The following is a 27,505-nucleotide window of genomic DNA, read 5'->3' as shown; positions in this document are numbered from 1 at the left end:
GAATAATGTAACCTTTCTTCCTTAAACTTGGCATTGAATCAGATTTTAGTTGCAATATTAAGTCCTATATTTTTTTAATAAATACAAAAATGTACCACTAGAAATGATTGCATTGAGAAATCAAACAACCTGGAATTGTTGTATGATTTTTAGTAAATAACAAAATGTAATCAAACGGTTTCAATTTGACAAGATCAAAAAGAAAAGAAAATATAGCAGAGCGTATGTGCAGTGTGGCTAAGTTATTGCTGCAGTAAAAACCTTAATCTTTGGAAATTCCTAACTCTGATTGCTTGATTTTTTTTCCCCAACCCTCCTAAAAGCTTATTTAAGCCCTAAGAGAACTGAGAGGGAATATAGTATCTCCAACAAATACTTACTGAGAAGCTAGATGATTCTGTTCTTGCCACCCATTTCCTTCCTCCTCCCTTCCCCTGCCCCTGTATAATTATTTAACTTTTTTGTTGTGTTTTGTCAAATATAGGCTATATGCAATTCAGAGCAAAGACCCTACCTCTATGGGTTAAATCTTGGCTCCACTGGAGCCATTGGCAAAACTCCCAGTGGGCCATGATTTGACTCTGCATGTTTTGTGAAATACCCAACACATTTCTTATTGTCTCATAAAATAATAAAAAGATTTCCCAGGAATAAAAAATCTCCCCTGGGGAAGAAGTCAGTATTAACTATAAATAATAATTGAGTCAAGCACTCCTAAATGCAGTTGAAACAAATCCTGATGATCATGGTGGCCTTCAAGACACATTCCTCTGGACTGCCTTTCAAATATAAACATAACTCCTGTAGCTGCTTTTAGGGTTGCCACTCTTCTGATGGAAAAATGCAAGCTTATCCCCACCCCCAGCCTCTTCCCAAGGCTTTCTACAAAACTGTATCCTTTATTAAGTCTTACGCCTTTCTGCCTTGCGCCTGAAACATACAAAAAAAAACCCCACTATCGTATTTAGCTGTGCTATCATTCCTTGGATGGGAAAGCAGGAATTCCTGTGCACAGGTGAAATCAGAATGGACTCCAAGCTTTTAAAAAGAAAGAGCAGGATACTGATCTTCACAGGGTCCCTGGGAAGCCCATAGATTGGAATTCAAAATCTGTGTCATATTAAAATAAGTCACAGATAATTGTTTCAAATTTGAATTAGGGGAAGAAGACAAAAAGAAAACCCTATTTAATAAGTAGTGTGAGAGCTGAAAAATGTAATGGCCTCAGGTAGATTTCTTGTTGTCTTTTGTTTCCTTTCAAAAGCTGCTGCATATTACTGGGCTTCAGCTTGGACTAGGGAAACCATACTCAGTGGACTGGTCTTCGGTCCTCATTGTTGAAGACAATGAAAAATTTAACTGTTATCCTGACTCAGGTGCATCACAAGAAAATTGTACTGCTCGTGGCTGTATCTGGCAGGTAAGCAGAAATGATTTGTGAGAAGCAAGAATAAGGACACTACTTTAATAACACTAACTTAATTTATCTCAACTAAAAGAGTTGCTGACTAGGGTTTTTAGGTATTTGATGAGCTTGCAGAATTGTTTTAGCAACACAACAAAATGTTTGAGAGATGAAAATAAGTATGACTAATAATAATAAGTATGATCAAGGTTGCCACCCATTTTGGACATTGCTTCTCAGGGGATCACTTGGCAGCTCGCTTATGCATGGCAGGCAGAATTAATCATCCTTACCACTATAACCATCACTACCACTGCTGGGACTCAGGCATTTGCCATTTTGCCATTGGGCTCTCTTTTTCCTGATCTGAAAAGACCAGCCAAAAAGAGGAAATCGGCTGACATCAGCATCCCCAGAGCTGGGTCTTGAGCAACTCCTAAGATGTGAACCTGAGGTTTCTACACTTAGTACCATCTCAAGTATCACTTCATCCCTATTCTATTTTTCTCTCTTTCCCATCCTTCTCTTTAGCTGTTTGATTCCAAGCTTGATTAGGATAAGGAGGACAATGGTAATCTGTGTGCCAGGCAAAGATTTCACTTGATTCTAATGGAAGTAAGATTGAGTCCTCAGTGAAAAGATCTTCTCAGTATGCTGAGTCAATGAAATTAGTAAGTAAATAGGTGAATTCTCAGCCATTTCCTCCTGAACAACAAAAGGCACTTCTCGTCATTTAGAGCTACTTGATGCATGCTTGATTTCACCTCTCAAACACTGTTTGACTGTACACCTGTTCAGAGGAAGTTGCAAGGTTTTTTTTTGTTGTCATAATTTTTCTTTTTAATGGTGAGAAAAAGTGTATTTTTTCCCTGTCCGTGTATTCAATAAAAGGTGGGCTTGCTTATCCTCAAACTTTCAGGCGGAGAAAAACCCTCTGGGCATACACAAAGCATGAAAAAATCTCACTCTGAAAATGAAAATATCAGAAAAACACAAGGAATTTGACAGGGGGATTTAGAATAGTGACTGCTAAACACCTGCATTAAATGCAGTGTTCCTTGCCACTGCTAATATAATATAATTTTATAAACAAGTGAAAGATGCTTCTATTAAAAATACACTTAAGAAAAGGAAAGATAAAGTTATCAAGCGCTAATGTTTTTTAAATGTAAATAAGTGATGACAAATCATAAATAAATCCCAGGAAGTTCTTTTCTTCATATTTCTAAACGTACTTAAATTCTCTGCATTGAAATTGTCCACTCAAATGGTGCATATCTGTATAATTGTAATGGGATGTCCTCCTCCAAAGGACACCACTGTAATGATGGAAAGTTTTCTCTGATATTAATTGCATAAATCATTGTGTTCTTCATTAGGGTTCATTTTCACACTGTTCAGCGTTGTTGCAGTAACCTTTCCAACCAATTGCTCATGTAATGAGTTACCTGTTAAAATGGGATTTTTCTGTCTTTTACTGTTATGAAAATGAATGATCTCACATACTGTTTTCTAATCTGCAATATATTTTTCAGGTTGCCTCTAACTTCCTTGTACCATCATGTTACTACCCAAGTAATTATGGCTATTCTGTCAGTAACATTCAAAACAACGATTCGGGTCTTACAGCTGACCTCTCCAGAAATCTTAATATCCCTGACCGCTATGGGGATCGTTCTCCCTCTATCAACACACTTCGCTTGGAAGTGAAATATCATGACAACAACATGTTGCAGTTCAAGGTAATTTCAGTCTGAATCTGTTGAGACAATCTATGCTGAGATTGGTGATGGTGATACTTTTTCATTTTTACTGAGCTAAAATGTGACTAGACCGTACATGGCTACAGAGGAGAGTAGGAGAGAGTAAGAATTGACCCATCTTTTGAATGGCTTATGTAAAGGCTGCCACAGTTGAAGCCTTGGTGCTCAGGGGCTCCCCCTCAGATGCATCCGGGAGCAACTACACATCTACCTCCTTCTAGGGAAGTGGCTCTCAATCTTTCCAGACTACTGTACCCCTTTCAGGAGTCTGATTTGTCCTGCGTAATCCCAAGTTCAAATCACTTAAAATCTACTTGCTTTCAAAATCAGATACCCAAACACAAAAGTGTCACAGCACACTATTATTGAAAAATTGCTTACTTTCTCATTTTACTGTATAATTATAAGAGTTGGAATATAAATCAGTTGGAATATAAATATTATACTTACATTTCAGAATACAGTATATAGAGCAATATAAACATGTCATTGTCGGTATGAAATTTTAGTTTTACCGACTTGGCTAGTACTTTTTATGTAGCCTGTTGTAAAACTAGGCAAATATCTAGAAGAGTTGATGTCCAACCTAGAAGACCTCTGCGTACCCCTAGGGGTATGCTTACCTTGGTTGAGAACCACTGTTCTAGAGCCTATTTCATTATATTTTGTTTTATCATTCAAAGAGAGTGATCACGTTTTCTCCAAACTGCTAATGATGGCTTGCTGTGCAAATACGTGGATAACACTGCTTTGTTTCGTACTGTTGCAGTAGCATGACCTACTGATTACTGAGCAATTTGACCTATTCCATATGTAATGTCATATCACCTCGTGTCCCATGTCTGACATGTTGAATATTAGAAGTGGTGTGAGGTTCCAGAGTGCTTATTCTCACCTCTTTGGGGTTTTTTCTCTGTGAGCTCTTTTACAGACAGCTCAGCGTGTCAGTTGAGCTACCTAAGTTTCAACAAACATCAGTGATGAACATAGATGTGCAGGGTTTTATCAAAGCACTGAGGTAATAATTGACGTGGAACCAGTTCAAGCTGTGAAAAATCGGCCTCCACAGCTATAATCCTCATAAGGTGCCTCAGAGATGGCTCCTATTTGTTTTCCTTATAAAGGACACAGGGATTGAGAGTGGACTCCTGTACATTATGTAAGGTGTACAAGAGCTTGAGCGAGGAGTCTGCAGCCACTTACTTTTCACGGTTCAACCACATGTGCGGCATCGTCTTCCTTAGCTGAACATTCTACTAGCTTCATTCTGCTGCCTTTAATCAGGCTGAGTAGTATCACGTTCTGAGAGTCCTCTCATTGGGCCAGATTCTTATTCAGGCTGAGTAGCACCTCACTCTGCAGATCATCCAATTGAAAACCATGAGTCTACTCAAGGAGTGAGATACTGCTCAACAGAATTAAGCAAGTACTGAAAATCCGTGTGCAAAATTTACTGTGTCTTTGTAGGATGTGATAAAGATCTGAATTCAGTCTTAATGAAAGCCAAGTTTCACTAGAATACTCATTAATTAATTCCCCAATTAATATAAAAATGGTATACTCAAATGCTTTCTTGTATTAGTATTAGTAACCATATCGGGACACCAGAGAGGGGAGGGGAGGAGGGAGGGAAGCCGAGTGCTGCCTTCTGCCAGCGGGGGGGAAAAAAAAAAACCCGCCGGCGGAGCAAAATATCAGGACAAATTGCATCCCGACCAGAGATCGGTTGGGACGCGGGACAAACAGCTAAAAATCGGGACATCTGGTCACCCTGCCTTCAAGACTACTGTCTTTCTTTTCATAGATTTATGATGCCAACAATAAAAGATATGAAGTTCCAGTACCACTATTCCTCCCTAGTACTCCAACAAGTACAGAAGCAGGTCGACTCTATGAAGTGACTATTAAGAACAATCCATTTGGTATTGAGATTCGGCGCAAACACACTGGAACAATTATGTAAGTGAAAACTTGGTTTGCTATAGATGACATTTTAATTTTAACCTGTATGTTTGGTGGAAATCCCTAAATACTGGCTTAGCTTTGAATAGGCTGCATTTTGCTAAGCTGCCATGGTGTTACTGCTGAAAAGTACTTAATGTTAAATTAACTTGATATGTTTCAGCAAGACCTATTTATTATTTTAGCGTATTTCTACACTGGAGTTGGAAATGCAAACAAAAAATAGAAGTGTATCTGTGGTACCTATAAATTTGAGATAGGCTATCGGCCTTGAGTACAATCCCATCTGAAACACTAGGGATGTACTCGGCTAACCTGTCCTGTTGCTGGCATCGCTGTGGCTACGCTTGTAGTTTTACCATGCTAGCTTGATGAAAACTAGCACAGGTATGTCTGTCTGAGCTGGAAATCACACCTCAAGGTCCAGTGTAGACATATCCTTAGAGAGCACATTATTACATCAGTGATAACATCCTCAAGAGCTTCCAGAGCAATTAATTCTCACTTAGAACTAAATCTATTGCAAAATATCAAACTAATTCTGAAAAATTCAGAACAAAAAGAATGTGGTTTACAGATGCTGATTCTGAGCTGATACCCAGCTTAAAAGAGACGCTATCCCACTGACGCTGGAGCTGTGGCTTAAACAAAATGAAGATAGCTAAACATTTCCTTTGAGTGATTGGTTGTGCTCGTGTACATTCCACTGTAGGTGTATGTGCACCCAATGCACTTGAGTACAAGACTTCTGCCAGCAGTACCACTAGTCAGTATGCGTGCCCCTGCTCTTCTCGTGCATGGACCTGAGGCCATAAAAGGAACATGGCTGCCACCTCCCTCTCAGTCCTTCCGTACCATCTGTGGTGAGAGCTGGAGAGCTTCCTGTTGCAGCCATCTGTGAAAGAGATTTTCTGATTTGTACATACTTCTAGTTCACTTCGTATAGTTGCAGTTTAGTTAGTTAGCTGATGGTTTAAATCCAGGGGATTTTTGCATGGCAAAAAAAGCCAAAACATCTGTGTTCCACATGCATGGCTGTTATTGAGAGTTTCAAATGTTGCCTAATTTGTTTAGGAGAGGGACAAATGGGGAACAAATGTCCTATCTGTACCTCTTTCCCCACGAGGATGAAGAAACAAAGGAATTCCTGTCTTAAAGTTAGTCTTCCTGAAAAGGCAACATGTCCCTCTTAAGAGCCCGACCCTGAACATGACAGAGCAGAGCATTCCTCCACAAGGAGTGCCTCTCTGGGTGCCCTGGCTCCAAAGCCTGTTTTGGAAGAGAAATGTAGATTCCCAGATCTAAGATCTAAGAAAGTTTAACAGATTAACCAAGAAAATGAAGAACAGAATGGTTCCCCTATCATCTGTTATCCCTTCCTGGAAGGTGGAGGATTAGTACGTTGCCCTCCAGCTGCAGGATACATACTTACTTTCTGTGGCTAGGGTGTATTGCCACATGAATCTTTAATTCATGGTAGGCAATATGCACTACCAGGACATGGTGCTGCCCTTCAGCCTAACACATGCCCTGAGGGTGTTTACCAAATGTATGGCAGTATTGGCAGGTCATCTTCAACGTTTAGGCATTCAGATATTTCCTTATTTGGATGACTGGCAGTGAGGAAAGAGTTTGCTCTCAGGATGTCCAAGCCATGTTGGTATGCACCAGGTAGGGTACAACCAGAGCCACTTATCAATGAAATGGAAAAGGTTCCCAATCTGGATTGGGTCTCACCGGTTGTCACCAAGTAATCCAGATATTACACATATATTAGATTACCTGCTATATTTTAAATCTTATGGTTTTCCCCATCAGTTTTCTAAGGGTGCATTTAGCCTCTATCTCTGTGATACATCCACTGGTAGATGGGATTTACTGTCTTTTCGCATCTCTCGATGCCTCAGTTCTTAAAAGTCCCAATTCACATATGCCCTCCTGTCTCTGATCCACTAGATGAATTTAGTTTTGTCTTGTTTGATGGTTCCCCATTTTTTATCCTTTAGCAACAACACCCTTATAATTGTTGCTATCAATGAAAACAGCATTTCTGGTAGCAGTCAGGTACCATCTGCTGAAAGGGAGTCTGTGCTTCAGGCACTGTTAGCAAAGCCCCCTTTTAAGACATTTCACAAAAACAAAGTTTCTTTTTGGCCACACCTTGTTTATGTCTGAAGTTCCACCTCAATCAGATCATTCATCTTCCGGTGCTTTTTTTCCAAAGGCTCATTCTGGTAAAGCCAAAGAGAGGCTGCATACTTTGTACATTCTTTTAGATTATCTCCTATACGCTTTGTAGGAGTACAGGGCAGCTAGTTAGAGAACTGTATATATCTCATTGGAATTCTGACTGCATCAAACTCTGCTATTATCTAGCAAAGATTGCTCCCCCTCCGAGGATAATGGACCATTCCACAAAGGTTCATTCCACTTCCTCAGTGTTCTTGAATAACATACCAATAGTGCAGTGTTTCCCAAACTTGGGACACCGCTTGTGTAGGGAAAGCCCCTGGTGGGCCGGGCCGGTTTGTTTACCTGCCACGTCCGCAGGTCTGGCTGATTGTGGCTCCCACTGGCCGCGGTTCGCTGCTCCAGGCCAATGGGAGCTGCTGGAAGCGGTGGCCAGTACATCCCTCGGCCCGCACCACTTCCAGCAGCTCCCATTGGCCTGGAGCAGCGAACCGCGGCCAGTGGGAGCCACGATCGGCCGGACTTGCAGGCGTGGCAGGTAAACAAACCAGCCCGGCCTGCCAGGGGCTTTCCCTACACAAGTGGCATCCCAAGTTTGGGAACCACTGCAATAGTGGATATATGCAAGACAGCAACTTGTTTACTAGTATATACCTCTTCCGGTCACTGGCCTATCACTCAAGCTTTCTGAGATGGTGCCAATATGGGCAAGTCATTGTTACAATCTCTCTTCAAGTGATCCAAAGTCCCACCATCTGTAAGGCAGCTGCTAGTGAGTCACCTGCAGTGGAATGTTTTTGTGAACAATCAATTGAAGGAGAAAAAATGGTTACTTACCTATACAGTAACTATCCTTTTTCCCATTGTGTTGTGCACATATATGTTCCACGACTCTTCCTCGCTACTTAGTGTATTAGCTGGACACTGGTATGAAGGAATGGAGAGGGAGGCAGTGGTCAAGCTCCTTTAAAGTCCTTGGCTCCCTGCCTGAGGAAGGCAGGGGTGCGTGTTCCATAAGTGGTACTGCAAGGATACATCTTTGATTTGAATGAATGCGGCGTGCATACACCTTGAGCAGAATGCGTATATTCACAACGGTATTTAACATTTTTATCAATGACCTGGAAGAAAACATAAAATCGATACTGACAAAGTTTGCAGATGCCACAAAAATTAGGGGATTGTTAAATATTGAAGAGGACAGGTTCCTGACTCAGAGTGATCTGGTAAACTGAGCTTGAGCAAATGGACATTTTAATATGGATAAATGTAAATGTATATATCTAGGACCAAAGAACAAAGTCCATACTTACATGATAGGAGATTCTATCCTGGGAAGCAGTGACTCTGAAAAAGATTTGGGGGTCATGGTGAAAAATCAGCTGAATGGGACTTCCCAGTGTGAAGCTCTGGCTACAAGAGCTAATGCATTCCTGGGATGCATAAGGAAGAGGCTCTTGCCTAGGATTAAAGAGGTTATTTTATTTCTATATTTGTACCTGTCGACTGCTGCTGGATTACTGTGTCCAGTTCTGGTGCCCACAATTCAAGAAGGATTTTGATAAATTGGAGAGGGCTCAGAGAAGAGCCACATGAATGACATAAACAAATAGAGAACATACCGTATAGTGATAGACTCAAAGAGCTCAATTTGTTTAGCTTAACAAAGAGAAGGCTAGGGGGTGACTTTATTACAATCTGTACGTATCTACATGAGGAACAAATAGATAATAATGGGCTGTTCAATCTAGAAGAGAAAGGTATAACACAATTAGTTGCTTACAGCTGAAGCTAGACAAATTCAGACTGGGAAGTAAGGCATACATTTTTGACAGTGAGGGTAAGGTAGCCATTGGGACAACTTACCAAGGGCTGTGGTGGATTCTCCATCACTGACAATTTTTAAACCAAGATTGCATGGTTCTCTAAAACATATGCTCTAGGCATTATTTTGGGCAAGTTCTATGGCCTGTATTATACAGGAGGTCAGACTAGATCAAGGATTGGCAACCTTTCAGAAGTGGTGTGCCGAGACTTCATTTATTCGCTCTAATTTAAGGTTTCGCGTGCCGGTAATACATTTTAATGTTTTTAGAAGGTCTCTTTCTATAAGTCTATAATATATAACTAAACTATTGTTGTATGTAAAGTAAATAAGGTTTTTAAAATGTTTAAGAAGCTTCATTTGAAATTAAATTAAAATGCAGCGCCCCCCGGACTGGTGGCCAGGACCCAGGCAGTGTGAGTGCCACTGAAAATCAGCTTGCATGCCTCCTTTGGCACGCATGCCATAGGTTGCCTACCCCTGGACTAGATTATTGCAGTGGTTTTTTCTGGCTTTGGAATCTTCTGAATCTATGAAAACTTTTTCTCCTGAGTAGCAGCACAAATTACGCAAGAGACCCAAAATTTTCACAATTTGCTTTTGGTTTGAAAGTTCAGGTGCTTATCCAAGCCAACAAAACTGTCTTCAGCCTTGACTTCACAAATCATTCAAACTTCAATCATCAGAGACTCTAACATTTCCTTTGCTTCCCCATGTGTCATCATTACTAAGCATACAATACACTGGGTTTAAAAACATCACTAAAATTGAAATTAATATATAGATTAATTAGTTTCCTTCAGTTCTAAGAAACTTCTTAATACGTATTTAGTGTTCATTTTATCTAAATTCCAGAGTGTATTCAATAATACCCAACTTCCTTACAGTCTGACACAGATAGTCTTCCAGCAAATTAAACAGTCACCCTGCACTTCATTAATAAAAGCAATTACACGGCTAATACACCAAATATTCTCTGTAACTTTCAAAATTATCAGCCACTATTATTTGTGTATCTTTCCAGCTCTTTACTTATGAAAGTTGGGTAATCCTTCTCTTTCAGCTGGGATTCTCAGGTACCTGGCTTCACCTTTAGCGACATGTTCATTCAGATTTCTACCCGTCTGCCATCACAGTATGTCTACGGATTTGGTGAAACTGAACACACTACATTTCGGCGTGATATGAACTGGAACACCTGGGGAATGTTTACGAAAGACCAGTCCCCTGGTGTAAGTAGAGATGAAGTTTGAATTAGATTCTTTCCTAAACAACAACTATGTTCTTGGTGCACATTACTTTGATTTTTTTCCAGGGTGACTGTAGTATATTTTGTTTTAAAACAATGCAGGCAGTAACACTGGTGTATGATATGCCCTGTTCACAGATATCATTATCATTACAACAAACCATAACTCAGTTTAGTAACAGTTAAGGTCCTTCTCTTAAAACAGGTTATTATATTTTGGATTAATTGCACTTTTCTCTGAAGCATCTAATATTTACCACATCTGGAGATGGGGTAGCAGGCTATATGGGCCACTGATCTTATCTGTTATGTTAATTCCTATGTTTCTATGGTGTATGTTGGTTTCTACAAGAACTGCGCAGACCTGGAGAACTATTTTTGGCCATACTTTTTGCCAGTTTTCTCTCATCCTTCCCACGTTCTGGAAATTTAACTTTTATTAACTTTTCAAGGTTTGATTATTTTGTTGAAGGCCACTTCGTGAAATCCACTTCTAACCTGAAATATTGTGGTTGTAATATTTCATATAGACATGTCTTGGCAGCCGTTTTATCCACTTTGCAAATTTGGCTTGTGTAGAGAGGATAGGGAGAGGGAGAGCAACCCATAGACAATCACTCTCACACACACATAGTTAAAATATATATATTGGCCAGGTTTCCTGCGATGCGGGATGCTCAGAGCTCTCGTTTGACTTTAATGGAAATTACGGGAGAGTGCCCAGCAATTCTGAAAGCACACACCAACCCTGCAGGTGAGGTTGGGGCAGAAATGGCGAGGAACATAAGAACAATGGTTCCACCTCCAAGAGTGAGACGGGTTAGTACCAGGTCATGAAATCCCAACATCCCCCCACAGGTCACAGGTCACCCTGAGGCACCAAGATGTCAGCAGCAAGAAGCAGGGAGCAAGGAGAATGCAACAGTCAGATCTCCCTGTGAGCCGGGCAAGCATTAGCTCAGATGGAACCAGCCTCATATCACTTTCAGGCTGCTCCTATAAATGTGACTAAATGCTGGAGGCCTTGGACATAATCCTGGGTGATCTTTTCTGGGTTAAGGGAGTACAAAAAATGTCCACTCTTCCAAGTTCATAGGGAGTGACTGAGAAGATGTAGAAGTATGCCCGGGTAGGGCTTCTGCCTGCAAACAGAAAGAGAAGGAAGTGGGTCTATCTGGGGCCTCAAATGTAAATAGTAATTTCATACATATACATATATGTAAAACGACTAAGACTGATCACGGACTCATGTGTTTTTATGAAAAATGGTTCAGTGATGAGAACTGTATGTTAATGTTACGCACATCACATTACAGTGGGAGCCATCACAACAAGTATTCCAGCAAGCCACAGTATAGAGAAATTTTTGTGAAGGAATTCTGTGAAACTACAGGAATGAAAGTTCAGTGGATTAGCAAACTACATGACTTGACCCTTTAAAATGAGTGCTCCGTAATCATTGGTTTTCTAGTTGTAAACTGCTGAGCTGTCATTGTTAAAAATATGTGATAGGAAAATACATGGGTGGATCATGTTATAGACTGTTACATGTTTCTCTCCTTTATATGCTGCTTCATCAGTCTAGTCATTATATACCTTGCTGTCTTCTATCTACATAGCTGTACTCTCCTGACCTTTACAATTACACCTTTAGAACTTTTTGTATAAAACAAAAATGTCAAAAGGCCATTTGAATGTATCAGTACAATACAACAAAAGTGCCTAAAAGATGAAAATTGTGGGAAAGTTATTTTATGATAACTTTATGGATTTATCAGTAGTCATTTAGGAATATTAGACCATTTACTTGCCAGTAGAATGTTCACAAATATGTGCACCTCCAAAGTGAAACCATAACTTCTTTTTCTTGTTTTTGCAGTACAAATTGAATTCCTATGGTTTGCATCCCTTTTACATGGGCCTGGAAAATGACGGAAATGCTCATGGAGTCCTCTTGCTTAACAGTAATGCAATGGGTAAAAACAAATACTTTCAGAAATAGTTTCCTCTATTATGCACTTTCTCATAAAAATGGTTTATTGAACTACTTGGTTCCTGAATGTATGCTCTGCGTTTTCAGATGTCACATTCCAGCCAACTCCTGCTCTGACGTATCGCACTATTGGCGGAATTTTGGACTTTTACATGGTGTTGGGCCCAACGCCAGAGTTGGTTGTTCAGGAATACACTGCAGTAGGATTGATTATGTTAAAAGTTATACAATTAATTGTATTTTTGTCCTATTTTCCATATTACCATGATTAAATAATGTTTTCTTCCCCTCTATTTTATTGTTGTTAGCTGATTGGACGACCGGTCATGCCACCATACTGGGCTTTGGGATTCCAGTTATGCCGTTATGGATACAAAAATGACACCGAAGTCTCTGACCTGTATGAGGAAATGAAGGCAGCTAGGATACCTTATGTATGTTGTTTGCAGTTATAATTAGTGATGTTATTCGAATTCTCTAATCACAGATTTGTTCTCTAGGGAAAAAGAAATGAGAAATAATTATAGAACCAAAACCACATACTGTACTGAAACAGTATTCTTTGTATGCTTTAAGCCCCTTTATGCCCTGTTCACAGATGATATTATCATTACACCAAACAAAAACAATTTAGTCCTATCAGGCCCAACTCTTGCTACTCAACCTGGAAAGAATGAAAGAAGTTAAGGGAAAAGTCTGTACCATTCCTTGTCACCTTCACATCACCTACAGTGTTGTCAATAGGGTTGATAAGATTGTCCAACATACCATAAGGCATTCGCTTCCATCTCCTACAGATTCTGAAGAGCAACACATTCTCTAACTTTATCCATATTGTGCCCTCATGCAGAACCTTAATAGTAGCCTCATATTCCCTGTATCCAGGCATCTGGCTGTCACAGAGTACATTCATTTGGAAAATTATTCTTCCTTAACATTGCTAAGATCTCTGTTAAGGTTTTGTGTAAGAGCAGAAGTTGGATGAAGTCCACAGTAGGTCATATCCTGGTATGGGCCACCATTTGTAATGATACCCTTTTTCAAGTAGTCTGCAAGGATGGAACCCACGTCTCCTGATCTAAACTTATGAGCCTCTACTTTTTGAATTAAAGGACCAAGCACATTATCTTAGAGAAAGTAGCAAACTCATAAACCTCTATATGTGGTCACTAGCGGATGCATCTTTTTTTAAAAACACATTGTGTGTTCTTAACTCAATTTACACTCTGTTGGTGGCCAGTGGTTTACTTCCACCTAATGTGTGGAAACTACAAACTGCCCTATCTTCACTATGAGTTTATCTAATATTAGTTAACTTGAATTAGATAATCCGAGTTAAGAACACATCATATTCTCCAAGGGCAGACAAGGCCTATAGTCAGACAAATAGCTATTGATGTTAGCACTTCTTCTGGGCAGGGAAGTTTATCCCAGATGTCATAGGGCTACAGCAGTTCATCTCCATTTATGTACAGCCCCCACTCATAACAATTCAGTTTATTTACAGGATTGAATTCTTGATCTCAGGAACTAAAAGCATAAACTACTGCTTAAGTTAAAGGACCATAACATTTTTCCACAATGTCTAGAATGACAATTCTGACGCTACTGTTGCACCGTACCATTCTGTTTTCATGGCATTCTCCCTGCATGATATAAAGCTCCAATTTATATATCTCTTTACTTAACTTTATTAGCTGCTGTATAAGAACATAGTAAAAATATGTACATAGAAAATGATGCTTCCTTCAAATCTTAAATTGTGCCTCTATATAAACATTTTGAGCCAACTTCTTCCTGGTGCAAAACCACTAAATTTATAATATGGATGAATATATAGCACATACTGATGAATCTAGCCCAATGTCTTTGCTTTAAAATACAGCCTTATTTTGCCTTATTACTTTTGTTAAAGCCAGCATTCTCTTACTTTGACGGTTGTGTTTTAAATATTAGTTAGGCAAACTAATTCAGAAAAAAATAAGAACCCCAGATGATACCATTTGAAGCTAATCCAGTCTGAATCAGACTTTCTAAAGTTAATTACACCTTTGACTTCTAAAATAATTTCTAACCTTTTTTGTGTCTTGTTTTCACTTATTGCAGGATGTACAGTATACAGACATTGATTACATGGACCGGAAGTTAGACTTTACTCTCAGCCCAAACTTTTCTGGACTTCCTGCTCTGGTTAATCGAATAAAAGAAGAAGGAATGAGATTCATCGCTATTCTGGTCAGTAGTTTGGTACTTTTTTCTTCACTTAGCATACTTATAGATAGTGAAATACCATAATTCACTTATTGAATTAAATAATGTACAGTTAAAATAACTGCAAAACTGGATTCTCTCTGTATTTTAGGACCCACCTATTTCGGGCAATGAGACAAATCCTTATCTAGCTTTCACAAGAGGTGTGCAGGATGATGTCTTCATCAAATGGCCTAACAGCACTGAGATTGTCTGGGCAAAGGTACTGTTGTGAGAACTACAGTTTGAAAATGAGGAGTGGATTTTAAAGGCAAAAATGACTGTTCTGAATAAATCATTTTTTTTTTAATTGAGGACTTTCTTATGTGGATTCCTCAGGCTTTGCCTGCCATCCCTCTTGTTTAGTGTGTCTGTGATACCTCTGGGAGAGATAATAGTGAGATGGTTTAGACTGTAGTGCTATCACTATAACAATGATATTCAGCTGTATCCCTTTTCTTAGGGGAGGGGTGTACGTGTGCATAGAAGGAATTTATTTTGTGCAGTGCTAAATGTACGTACGCTGCAAAACATGTAATATTTTCTTTGCAGTTGTGAGTGCACTGTGACCTGCAAAGAGTACATTTTAAAAGCTGTAGTAGGTCTCAGAAACTACATAAAAATCAATTCAGTGTAGCTTAATTTCTTTTCTTCCCTCCTTTCTCTTTAGGTTTGGCCAGATTATCCTAATGTAGTAGTTAATGAGTCTCTAGATTTAGAAACACAGATCGAGGTATGTATGCTTAACTTTTCTACCAATGTTCCCTTCAGTCCCCTCTCTCTCACAGTCTCTTCACCTCAGCCTACTCTACTTTCTTTCCTTCTTCTCCTCCCCTCCTCCCCCCCGATGATTACTGTGAATTCTGGTCGCCTCAAGGTATCAGTGTACGATAGATATATTTAGTGGCATTGTATATGTATAGTTGGGATTCTTTCTTCCAATGTGCATTACTTTCCAAAGCTGAATTTCATCTGTCATTTTGTTGTCCAGTCACCCAGTTTTGTGAGATCCTTTTATAACTCCTCGGTCTCCTTTGGACTTAACTATCTTGAATAATTCTATATTGTATGCAAGCTTTGCCATTTCACTGTTCATCACCTTTTACAGTTCATTAATGAATTTGTTGAACAGCATAGGTCCCAGTACAGACTCTTGTGGTCTCTGCTGTTCACCTCTTTCCATTGTGAAAACTTACTTTATTCCAACCCTTTGTTTCCTATCTTTCAATCAGTTATTGGTCCATGAAAGGACCTTCTCTCTTATCCCATGACTATTTAGTTTGCTTAAAAGCCTTTGGTGAGGGACCTTGTCAAAGGGTTTCTGAAAATCCAAGTACACTATATTGACTGGATCATCGTAATCCACATGCTTGTTGAACCCCTTTAAGAATTCTAATGGAATGGTGAGGCATGGGTTACTTTTACAAAAGACTCTTCCCCCCAAAATTATCTTGATCCAGATTCGTTGCCCCAAAAGAATAGCTTTATTGTGGGTATCTCCCCCACCTCCTCTGCAGTGAAAACTGATGCAAATAGTTCGTTTAGCTTCTCTGCAATGGCCTTGTCTTCCTTGACACCTTTGCATTCCAATGGTCCCACTGCCTGAATGGTAGGCTTCCTGCTTCTGATGTACTTAAAAAAATCTTATTGTTAATTGTTACGTCTTGAACAAGTTGCTTCTCAAATTATTTCTTGTTTTGCCTTATGATACTCTCTCAATAAATTTGCCAGTTTGTTCTTCTTCCTATTTTCCTCACTTAAATTTGACTTTCAAATGTTAAAGGATGCCTTTTTTGCCTCTAATGGCCTCCCTTACTCTGCTGTTTAGCCACGGTGGCATTCTTTTGGTGCTCTTACTGTCTCTTTTTGATTTGGACTATACATTGAGTCTGATGCTTTATTTACCTGAGACTATTTACTTTAGTCTGAGACATGTTTACTTGAACAGTTAACAAAGAATATGTGTTTTAGGATTCAGTTTCATACCACTGTAGGTACATATTAACAATAGATTTCTGTAGTTTAATTACAATCTTAGCCAGTGGTTTAATTTGTTTAGGTTGTTAAATCAGTTCAATACCTTGATATCCAATACCTGTGTCTCTTTTCATATATTGTATTTTACTATTTTAGCTGTACAGAGCTTATGCAGCTTTCCCAGATTTCTTCCGCAATTCAACAGCACAGTGGTGGCAAAGAGAAATAGTAGAATTCCACACTAATCCAGCTAATCCAGAGAAGAGTATAAAATTTGATGGCCTGTGGACTGTAAGGGCATGATTTTCTTGTTTTGTTTCTTTGTTTAGTAATACACCTTGTAGGACATTTGTTACTGGTGTCATGAAATTCTTACTATTCTAAGAAGGCTTCAGTAACTTTTATGCTACTAAGTAGTTCATTATTTTTAATACCATGTTGACTGCTTCTTCATCTCAATGGCTGAGCCCACAATGAGGAAACTTGAGTGTTAGCCTCAGCAAAAACTTCAAACACGATGTATATGTTTAATGCTGTTTGTTTTGGGGACTCTGTGCCTGACGGCCGCATTTCATTATGCTTTCTGTGGGAGTTCAAGGATCGGGTCTGATTTGTGGTGAGCCAGTATGAACAACTGTGGATGAAATGCAAGTTAGCAGGAAGGGAAATCAGAGCACTAGCAAAGTAATCTAACGCCTGCCCCTGCACGGGTATTTCCCAGTTGTTAAATCTTTGTGAGTCAATTTAGTGCTCAAAACAGTTGGGGTTAAAACAAATTGACTTCAACGAGTTATTGTTTAGTTGGGCACTGTGTAAGCTTCCTCCCATCACGATCAGTGCACATCCATCCCTGTGGAAAAGTTAAATTTCAGGTTATGAAATTGCCTAAAATGCAACAATGTAGACCACATAGACAAATCACGTAATAGCATTAGATGTGACGAGTGTACAATGTATATCCACATACACCAAATGGGCCGTATCAGTTAGCATTGTTTTGACAAATAATGTTCTCTTAACAACTTCTCCCAAAATCACTGCAAAAGATCACCTTGCTTTTTAAATAATTGTAGCCATCCAATGTAAAATAACTGGGTTAATAATGTATTATGACCATGAGGGAAAACCTGCTGTTAAGAAAATCTGTTTCTTAGTTTCAAAGTAGTCTAGGGGATTATGACACACACTAGTTTTATTGGAAGATATGTCTAAATTCCCTAGACTCCTTTGAAAATCTCAACTTCAAGAGATTGCAATATGCATGGCTTTCATTTACAGAAAATGTTACTCTGTATCCATTTCCTAAAGAAATATGTCAACACAGAGATTTCTCAGCTTATTAATACAGTACAATAATGATATGCCAATTAGGATAAACACCATCAGTATCATGATACTGTACTTTGACAAGCGGTGAAAAAAAATCTATTACTGTTCTATTCTGTGTTTCTGAATCCAGCACAAATGTCTGTCTGTTAGCTCGTATAAAACAAATTAAGGGGTAGCATTTTGGATGGATCGAGTAAAATATGCAAAGTGGAGCATGTTGAATAGTAAAATGCTTGACTGGTGAAGACAAGCACAGAGTTCAGATTGCAGTGATCTGTGGGGACATTTCAATGGGCATATGGTGCTACTCAGCGTGCATATGGGTAATAGAATTGGAGCTGTGTGAGAAACATGAAACACAAGCAGCTTCTAGGCTTAAAGAGTGCACCCCTCTGCCCTTTGTAGTGATTTCCTCTCTTCCCCATGCTGATTCAGAAATGACACAGATGTACTCCATAGGGAGCTATACAGTCACGTCCATAGCTTCTCAGCCAGGAGCCTGAGAAGTAGGGGCCTTTAGTGTATGGAAATAAATTGCAAGTTTGGGGGAGCACCCTAATTAATTCAGTCAGAGCTCAGGGAGGCCAACAGCTAGTGGGGAAACAAAATAACATTCGTAATAGCACAGCATTTGTCAGCAGAAGAGTTCTGATGAATTTTCCATTTATTCAATTTGTGTGTATATTTGCTCCCTTGTTTATAAGTAGATGGTATATTTCCCCCTTAGAATTCAAACTGACACAGTTAGGAAACTTTAGTTCATTGAATATCTGAGTAGACATTGGTTCAGGACAAAGTTACTGAATATTTGTGTTCTTTTCTTAAAAAATAAAAATAAAAAATTAGGACATGAATGAACCAGCAAGCTTTATTAATGGAGCAGTTGATGGCTGCCGAGAACCACTTCTAAACAACCCACCTTATATGCCACGTAAGGAATCCTATCTGTAGTTTGCACTCTTATTATCACACACATTGTTATTAAATGATACCCTGTGTCACCCAGCAGAAAAGATTTGTAAACTAGATCCTTTATTATTAATTATTCTCTGTGGGCCAAAAGAAGAAAGTTTATTTGGTCCAACCTTGCATAAAATATTAAGCATTAACTTATTTTTTCATATTAAAATCCATGCTGCAAGGAAAGGGTTGTAAGCATCAACAATAATCTTTTATTTAAGATTACTTCCTGTGATATACTTTGGGGCTGTAGTTAAAAATCTTAAGGAGAATATGCAAACTAAGGTCCTGATTCCACATAGTAAAATGGCACCTTTGTGGTGAGGACAATGATATGACATGCTCATATCCAAATTGTAATAATATTGTGGCCATGAATTAGTATACAGGAGTGTTAGACATAGATAGTATTTGGAGACAAATTCTCAAAAAATTGGAGGGGCATCATCAAGGGATACATCATGCCATCATTCCAATTGAGGAACTACTATTGCAAAATTGCTGGGAATTCATGGCCCTAAATGTTCTTGCCAAAATACATCAGGACACAGGCAGTTGAAAGAGGGCAGTAGTACAGGAAAAATGGAGGTTTCAAGAGTGAGTGACTTACCTGGTTTCTTGTTGGCATTATGTTTAATGGTTTGACTTTTAATCTCCTCCTCATTAGCTTTGGCAGAAAAGGAAAAAGGGCTGGATCTCGTGACCTTGTGCATGGAAAGTCAACAGTTTCTGCCAGATGGGACCCCTGTGAGGCACTATGATGTACACAGTCTGTATGGATGGTCACAGGCACAACCTACCTACCAGTAAGTCATTTTCACTTTTTTCTTCGAGTGCTGTTGGTGGAGCAAAAAAAAAAAAAGAGTACCACAAAATATTGGGACTAATTGCAGTTGGGACGTGGGACAAACGCCTAAATATAAATCGGGACTGATTTTATCGGGACGTCATACTACAGAAGTGCAAGCAGTTAGCACTGGTATTATTTCATTGTGTAGTACATAATATAACATTTAAAAAATGTTAGTCTAGTGTTAAAAATATTAAGGGCCAGAGTGTGCCACATGTGGGTGTGCAAGAAATTATGCCCCTTCTTCCACTCAGTCCCAGGACAGTTTGTATCCTTGTGCTCCCAGTGCTCCAAGAGGGGCTGAGCACTTCACAGGTTTGTTCTGGAGAACTCTGATGCTGATTGCAAAGGCAGCAACCCCAACTCTCTCCCCACTGGCAAATAGTTCTGATCTAAGTCCTCATCCTGTAAAAATTTATGCACATAAGTAACTTTTCTCGTGCGACTAATTCTTCTTAACTCCATATAACTACTCTCAGTAAAGTTAAACACGTGCATACACAGCTGTAGGATCAAGGCCTCAGAAGCTAAGAACTACATTTTCCATAGAAATGTGGTCTCTCCATTTGATGTCTCCTAATTAGATATTTTATAGAAAGGATTTTTTTCTATGGTTGCCACATCTAATGTGCTTATGTTTGTATTTTTGATATTAGTGCTGTACGCAATGCTACAGGGGAACGTGGAATTGTTATCACCCGATCAACGTATCCCTCTAGTGGACAATGGGCAGGTCACTGGCTTGGTGATAACTATGCAAGATGGGACCAGCTTGAAAAATCTATTATTGGTATGAGGAGTAACTTATTTTAATGGCCCTCAAACTTTAAACCATCACAAAGGAAAAAAGTCTGCTGAAGCACAATGGCTGCACTAGGAGTTAATTTTGTTTTTAGAGCTATTTCTGATATTATCACTATTTTCGATATAGGGAGTAGCCCTGAAGCCTGAATGAACTTCTTAGGATTGCCCAGTGTAGGACATCTCTCCTCATTGATGAATAAGTAACATCTGAGCAACCTTTACACATGTTAAGTTGTATCCAACCTGAGCTATTGTTTTAAACAAAATTAAACATCTTTGTCAGATAAACAAAGACAGCTAAGACTGGCTGTTCAGTTGATGTTACACATATTTAAAAACACATTAATGAAGGTATAACATAAGGAGCTGCAATATCAAGGATCTCCAAATTACCATGACCAAAAGATCACAGGGCACTCAGAGAGGTGATTAATTAAGATCAACTGCATGAGCTTACCACAGATCTACAGGAAATCACATTTCCTGTGACATACAGCATATGGTTCTATGCCGTATAGTACAAAATCAACATTTGGAAAACCACTACATAACCAGTGGAATGCTGGCTAGTCTCCAGATGCTAACTGACATGCTAACCATGCTAGGTGGTTTTGTACTGGAAAATGAGAGGGTTTCAGTAAGAGAGGGACAAATCCGTGGAGCTTGAATGGGGATGCAGAACTTCTTTCATTGAGTCATCCGGACACTGGGTGATTGAACCATGCATAAAGAGGCAACAGTATTTTTGCTGAATCACTGTAAGGTTGTATCAAGTGTTTTAGCTGTAATGTAGGGGTGTAACTCCAATCTGTGAAGCTTTCTCAGATATATGGATCTAGAAGCAAAGAGGGATCACATAGATAAGGAAAACCCTAGAACCATTCAAGCTATAAGGGCTTAGGCTGAGGTTTATGTTGTGTTGTCATGTAAACTACTAAGAAAAGCAACTCTCAGTAAGTTTGGATGATATCACAGCAAGAAAGTGGAATTGTGCCATTTTACAGTTTTATATCATGGGGAAGTAGGACCAAGACAGTATCCTTGTCTGTAGTGAATCCCATCTGGCCCCACCTCCCCTGCTAAGAATCCCTCCTCATTTGGCCTGATAGAGAAAGATGCAACTGCAAAGTTTGTCTGATTTATTTTTGGATTTTTTGGCAGGTATAATGGAGTTTGGCCTCTTTGGAATTTCCTATGTAAGTTAAGTTATTAGTTTAAATTCCTATTCTAAATGTTTTTATACCATTCTAGTGATCTACACTATTCAGATCTAATTACCTTTTAAATCATTTTAGATTGGAGCAGATATCTGTGGCTTCTTCAATGATACAACATATGAAATGTGTGCCCGCTGGATGCAGCTTGGATCATTTTACACCTATTCTAGAAATCATAATGTGATAGGAACTATGGTGAGTTGACGGTTCTCTGTAAATTATATGCCACTGAGATTAGTCAATTCAAATAGCATTAGCTGCAGTTCCTTTCCAAGGTAGTGCTCTGTAATAACGAAAGGATTATTCAGCCTAAACTAGGTCCTGATTGAGCATCCATGGAAATCAATGGAAACAATTCCATTGACTTCATTGGGGCTTGGATCAGAACCTAAATTTCAGTGTCCTTTACCACAGTATCAAGCCTGCCATTTGGCTGTTTGGAAAGGGGCGACTTCATTTCCCAGGAAGCCAGCAGAGCAGACTTCAGCTACAACCAGCGTTATTTGGACTTGATTTGGACCCACAAAGATGCATGCTTTATTGGAGATCTCTAAATGTGCCGGTTTCTAATTGTCTAAAACTTTTGTTTGAACTTTAATCAATAAAGCCAAATTCTGCTATTGGATGCCCACATGCATTTTCTGTTGGCAGAAAGGTGGACACAAGAGAGATTTTACAATACAAATAGTAGCCCTGTTTTATCTTTATTTTTAGAGGCAAGATCCTGTTTCCTTTGATGAAAAATTTCAAAATATTTCCAGGGACGTACTCAATACAAGATACACACTGTTACCTTATCTCTACACTTTAATGCATGAAGCCCATGTTCTTGGTAGCACTGTAACACGTCCTCTGCTTCACGAGTAAGTATTAAGTGTTTGACAGCAATATTGATACAGAATAACTGAATTGTTATGAAGCAGGAGTTCAGTCTTTGCCCAGTCATAAACCTCACACCTGCTTTTTCCCTATGACCTATATGAGGCTATGCGTACACCCCTTTCCGTAGCCCTTTGTCCTTCTCTGTTCTGACTGGCCCTTCCCCACCTCTCACTAATTGGAGACACAATAGCAGACAATCTGTCCCTTCCTGGAGGGAAGTGCAATCTAGGTGGCATGAACTGAAAAAAGGGAGTTTATCCAGCTAATGATGCTCTTTCAATGGCACGTCAGTAACTTTAACCACATAGAAAAATGGTGTTTCACTTCTGTATGGGGGCCTCAAGCAACTGGAATTGATTGGTGGCATTAACCTGACTGTGTGCCCAGAATTAAAAATAAGACTGAAAAGATTAAGCCGTGATTGACAATGTTTTCATTCTTTTAGGTTTGTGGAAGACAAAAAAACGTGGGATATATACAAACAGTTTTTGTGGGGCCCAGCACTGCTGATTAGCCCTGTATTGAGTGAAGTAAGCATTTCAATATTTGTTCTTTATGGAATGAACATTTAAAAGGAAGTGTATAAAAACATTGATTTAAGTGTTAATTCTTATTATAAGTGTGCTTTCACATTTCAGGGAGCTACAGAAGTGAATGCTTATATACCCAATGCACGCTGGTATGATTATTACACGGTAAGCAACTTAAGAGTGTTCTTTGTATAATAGACCTTTTTAAAGAATTGGATCCTAGAAAGTTCTGAACACTTCCTTAGAAATACTGTGCACCTTTAATTCCCATCGACATCAATGCCTCTCAGAATGCACTCAGCAGCTTGCATGGTCAGGCCCTAATATTATATTCCAGTTATTTTAAAAGATACTAAACTCTAATTGAGCACCCAAAACTTAGGAAAGGGTCAAATAATTGTGACCACCTAGGACTGGTCAAATATTATTTGTCAGTAGTTGCCATTTTTAATAGAAAACTTTGATTGTTTTCACATGCAACCAGTTCTGCTGTCACCGTTTTAAAACGCAACTGCGGAATATATGGAAATGCCAGTATACAGAAAAGCAGAGGTGTTTCAGAGTGACTGTCTGGTTCCCCCCGTATAACAAATCATTTTATTTTGAGTTTCTTCATTACTTTGCCTAATTAACTAGCATTGATACAATGAGATGTGTGTGTATGTATGCACATTGCATGATAACAGCTAGCTCATGCATCTGGTATATCAGACACAAAGTGTAACTCCCCTTTGTCCTGTGGCTGAAGCGTCACCTCTGAAGTGTCAATATTTTGCAGTTAAAGCACCAGAAAAGTTAAAAAACAAAACAATACAAAGAAAGCAAAACCAACTTGTAGCCAAAGTATAGTGCTCCTTATGATGTAGCACATGAATCAAATATTTACTTAAAGCTATAGCACAGTTTATTAATATTGCATCACAGATGGATTTGGAAATGGCCATATTTATGGATTTCAGTTAATGTTTCAGTGAGTTAATTGTGTAAAATGATGTGTAGGTGCAGCACTACTTGACTTCACAGGCAGAGGAAAGATGTATTGTACATTTGTAAGCAAAATTGCATTCAACACGATTTTTTATGCCTTCCTACTCAAGAACATCTTCCTTTATAGGGAAAATATCTTGAAGTAAGAGGACAATTACAGACATTGCCAGCACCTCTTGAGCATATCAATCTTCATATCCGGGGCGGTTACATCATCCCCTGGCAAGAACCTGGTCTTAATACCAATAAAAGGTAAATGAAGTAAATTGGAGCATTTCCTTTAAAACAATTTTACAGTAATTTTGGAAAAACAATGCTAAATATGCTCAATATTAACAATTGTCTACATGGAAATTAGAACTGATCTGTTAATTTGTAGCTTGGAAAGTGAGTGACGTTTATTTACTCAGTTTTTGAGACCTCAGTGACATGGATGAGTTTTGTATCCTCTGTAGGACCCTTATTAGCAATAATACAGTAAGAAAAACATATTTGTATGTTTCTTTATTTTACGGTATCTTTTTTTTTTTAAAGGCCACACCTAGCACTCCCCTGCTTCCAACCATGTAAATCCCATTGATGTGTAAGGGAGTTGTGCATGCAGAACAAAGGCTGCATGAGCTCCCAGTTTTTGTTCTTTATTGTCTTTCTCCATAATTCTGAGCTTGGAAATTATGGCCATGATCCTGCATCCCTTGAGTGAATAATGCTGAAATTCATGAGTAACCCATTGACTTTACTCACGTGTATAAGATTACTCAGATGAACAGGAGTTGACAAGAATTAGTCCTAAATAAGAATCATATTGCTATTTCTTTTTAAGTACACAATGCCTGCTCAATCTGATGATGTAATGGAAAAGTATATTGACACTGAGAATGGTGCATATATTTGTGAGTGTGTGTCAGGGAATCCAGAAGTCAACTTCCAGTTGTCACAATATGTACAGCTGTGACTCCAATGAATGTTCTTTCTGGCTTCCTTTTTATTTTTGTAGCCGACAAAACTTTATGGGACTTACTGTTGCTTTGGATGATAACAAGGTCGCTCAAGGTCAGCTTTACTGGGATGATGGAATAAGCATTGGTAAGTGTGATCACTTTTGGTATAATATCAAAGATGGGCTCCACTCCTGCAAGTGACAGCATACAGGTAAAACAGGATCAGGACCAAACTGATTTAAACAGTTAAAAAAAAATTAAATTAAGATGTTTGACATATTAGGGGCCATCTCCTCAGAGGTGTCTGAAGGTGGGAGTATAGGTGGCTTTTTGCTCCCTCCTTCCAGAGGCTGATTCTTAACTGTTCCTAACGTGCACCAGTTGGAACAGCCTCCAGGCTATTTGCTGGCCCCAAATGATCCAAGAACACAAGGTACTCAAGTATCAGGGGGTAGCCGTGTTAGTCTGTATCTACAAAAACAACAAGGAGTCTGGTGGCACCTTAAAGACTAACAGATTTATTTGGGCATAAGCTTTCGTGAGTAAAAACCTCACTTCTTCGGATGCACACTCCTTTCTATTCTTTGCATTACCCAGAGTACCAACTGTTCATGGATGGGGGTGCAGGGCCAGAAGTATATAAGTAGCCCTTGGTATATAAACCTAGGGCTAGTTTGTACCCAGCCCTGCATAGATGCCTAAGGAGCTATCCACCCATCAGATATTTCCTATAGTTGTACATGACTCTTACATAGTGGACCATGAGGATCCTTTAATATAATTTGAAATAATTGCCAAATATCCCTATGGGCAGTTAGTTGTAAGTATTTCCTTATTTAAAAATCTACAAGCAAGTTTCTTTTGAAAATTTCTGCAGAATTCTAGGTCCGTCAGTTGAAATATTATAGTTCTTCTTCGAGTGATTGCTCCTGTGTATTCCACAGCAGGTGTGCGTGCTCGCCACGTGCACCGGTGCCGGAAGCTTTTCCCTTAGCAGTACCCGTACTGGGGGAGCACCGCAGCGACCCCTGGAGTGATGCCTGTATATCGCGCTATAAGGGGAGCCACAGACTACCCCCACCCTCAGTTCCTTCTTGCCGCCAGTGAAGGTAGTCGAAACTTTGTGCTCCAGCTCTGCTGCAGCCTTCTCTTCTCAACCTTAGTGGTACCATTCGTGGATTGTTCTTCAGTTGTTAGAGTGGGCTCGGGGCATGCCCAGTGCCCCAGGCTTCAAGTCGTGCGACTCCTGTCGCCGTTCTGTGCCTAGGAGTGACCTGCACACTGAGTGTCTCCGCTGCCTGGGTGAGACTCACATCAACGACCGCTGTAAGATCTGCAGGTCATTCAAACCAAGGACCAAGAAGGAGAGAGACATTAGACTTTGAGCTCTCCTGATGGAGTCGGCGTTGGCCCCAACTCCGGCACGCCGAATGGACTTGGTGCCCAGCACCCCATCTTCGGTGCGTAGCAAGGCTCCCCTGACCAGTCGGCGCCACTCTCCCTCCAAAAAGCAAGGGAAGGGCCCTGCCTCGCAGCGGCTCCGAGACAAGGAAAGAGGGGAAGCTCGTCCTGCGTCGGGCAGCCCTCAGTCCTCCCCAGGCTCAAGGCCTCTGACTCACGTGGAGCAGAGCAGCCCAGTGCCGTCCACACACGCATCCCCACCAGTACGGATGCTGTTGACGCCGGAGGTGAAGGACATCAGGAGCCTGACGGTCCCGTGCACGCAGTTGCCTCGGTTGAGCGGGTGAAGGGGCAGCCTATCTTCACCTAGCGGCTTTCCCACTGGATCACTTTGTGCATACACACATGCTATGATCTCGCAGGGGTGCCCCAGCCACCGATCATTAGGGCACACTCATCAGCTGCCTACGTCGCCCATATCCCCATCTAAGACATTTGTAGGGTGGCCACTTGGGCCTCAGTTCACACATTTACTTCGCATTACGCGATCATCTCCCAGTCTAGGGATGACGCTGGGTTCGGCAGGGTGGTACTCCATCCTGAACTATCGTGAACTCCTATCCACCTCCAACAGTTATTGCTTGGAATCACCTTCTGTGGAATACACATAAGCAATCACTCGAAGAAGAAAGGACAGTTACCTGTTCCATAACTGGCATTCTTTGAGATGTGTTGTTCATGTCTATTCCACATCCCGCCCTCCTTCCCCTCTGTCGGAGTTGCCTGGCAAGAAGGAACCGAGGGTGGGGGGAGCCCATGGATCGCAATATACAGGCGCCACTCCAGGGGTCGCTGCAGTGCTCCCCCAGTACGGGTACTGCTAAGGGAAAAACTTCTGGCACCGGTGGCCATGGCGAGCACGCACACCGACTGTGGAATAGACATGAGCAACACATCTCGAAGAACGCCAGTTACAGAACAGGTAACTGT

The 27,505-nt window shown here is 39.9% G+C and overlaps 1 protein-coding gene across 2 annotated transcripts in view; it reads left to right on the top strand.

Annotated features, from left to right (window-relative positions):
- The window catches only part of SI (sucrase-isomaltase), a 155,808-nt gene that overhangs the window by 119,147 nt on the left and 9,156 nt on the right, over positions 1–27,505 (top strand). Inside the window, exons 48-68 of one of the 2 annotated variants that reach the window (XM_054040390.1) lie at positions 1,265–1,420; positions 2,941–3,147; positions 4,973–5,127; positions 10,209–10,377; positions 12,274–12,370; positions 12,475–12,587; positions 12,696–12,821; positions 14,494–14,622; positions 14,750–14,860; positions 15,308–15,370; positions 16,771–16,905; positions 18,790–18,874; positions 19,571–19,709; positions 20,410–20,543; positions 21,719–21,753; positions 21,853–21,969; positions 22,489–22,637; positions 23,102–23,186; positions 23,295–23,351; positions 24,301–24,425; positions 25,171–25,259. In XM_054040390.1, coding sequence (XP_053896365.1) covers positions 1,265–1,420; positions 2,941–3,147; positions 4,973–5,127; positions 10,209–10,377; positions 12,274–12,370; positions 12,475–12,587; positions 12,696–12,821; positions 14,494–14,622; positions 14,750–14,860; positions 15,308–15,370; positions 16,771–16,905; positions 18,790–18,874; positions 19,571–19,709; positions 20,410–20,543; positions 21,719–21,753; positions 21,853–21,969; positions 22,489–22,637; positions 23,102–23,186; positions 23,295–23,351; positions 24,301–24,425; positions 25,171–25,259 — 2,476 coding nt within the window. Of the gene's footprint in view, positions 1–1,264; positions 1,421–2,940; positions 3,148–4,972; positions 5,128–10,208; positions 10,378–12,273; positions 12,588–12,695; positions 12,822–14,493; positions 14,623–14,749; positions 14,861–15,307; positions 15,371–16,770; positions 16,906–18,789; positions 18,875–19,570; positions 19,710–20,409; positions 20,544–21,718; positions 21,754–21,852; positions 21,970–22,488; positions 22,638–23,101; positions 23,187–23,294; positions 23,352–24,300; positions 24,426–25,170; positions 25,260–27,505 lie in introns of those variants that run through there. The other variant, XM_054040389.1, reaches the window with a different exon arrangement.

The sequence above is a fragment of the Malaclemys terrapin genome, chromosome 9 (assembly GCF_027887155.1).
Source record: "Malaclemys terrapin pileata isolate rMalTer1 chromosome 9, rMalTer1.hap1, whole genome shotgun sequence".
NCBI lineage: Eukaryota > Metazoa > Chordata > Testudines > Emydidae > Malaclemys > Malaclemys terrapin.
This window is presented reverse-complemented; position numbering and strand designations above follow the sequence as displayed.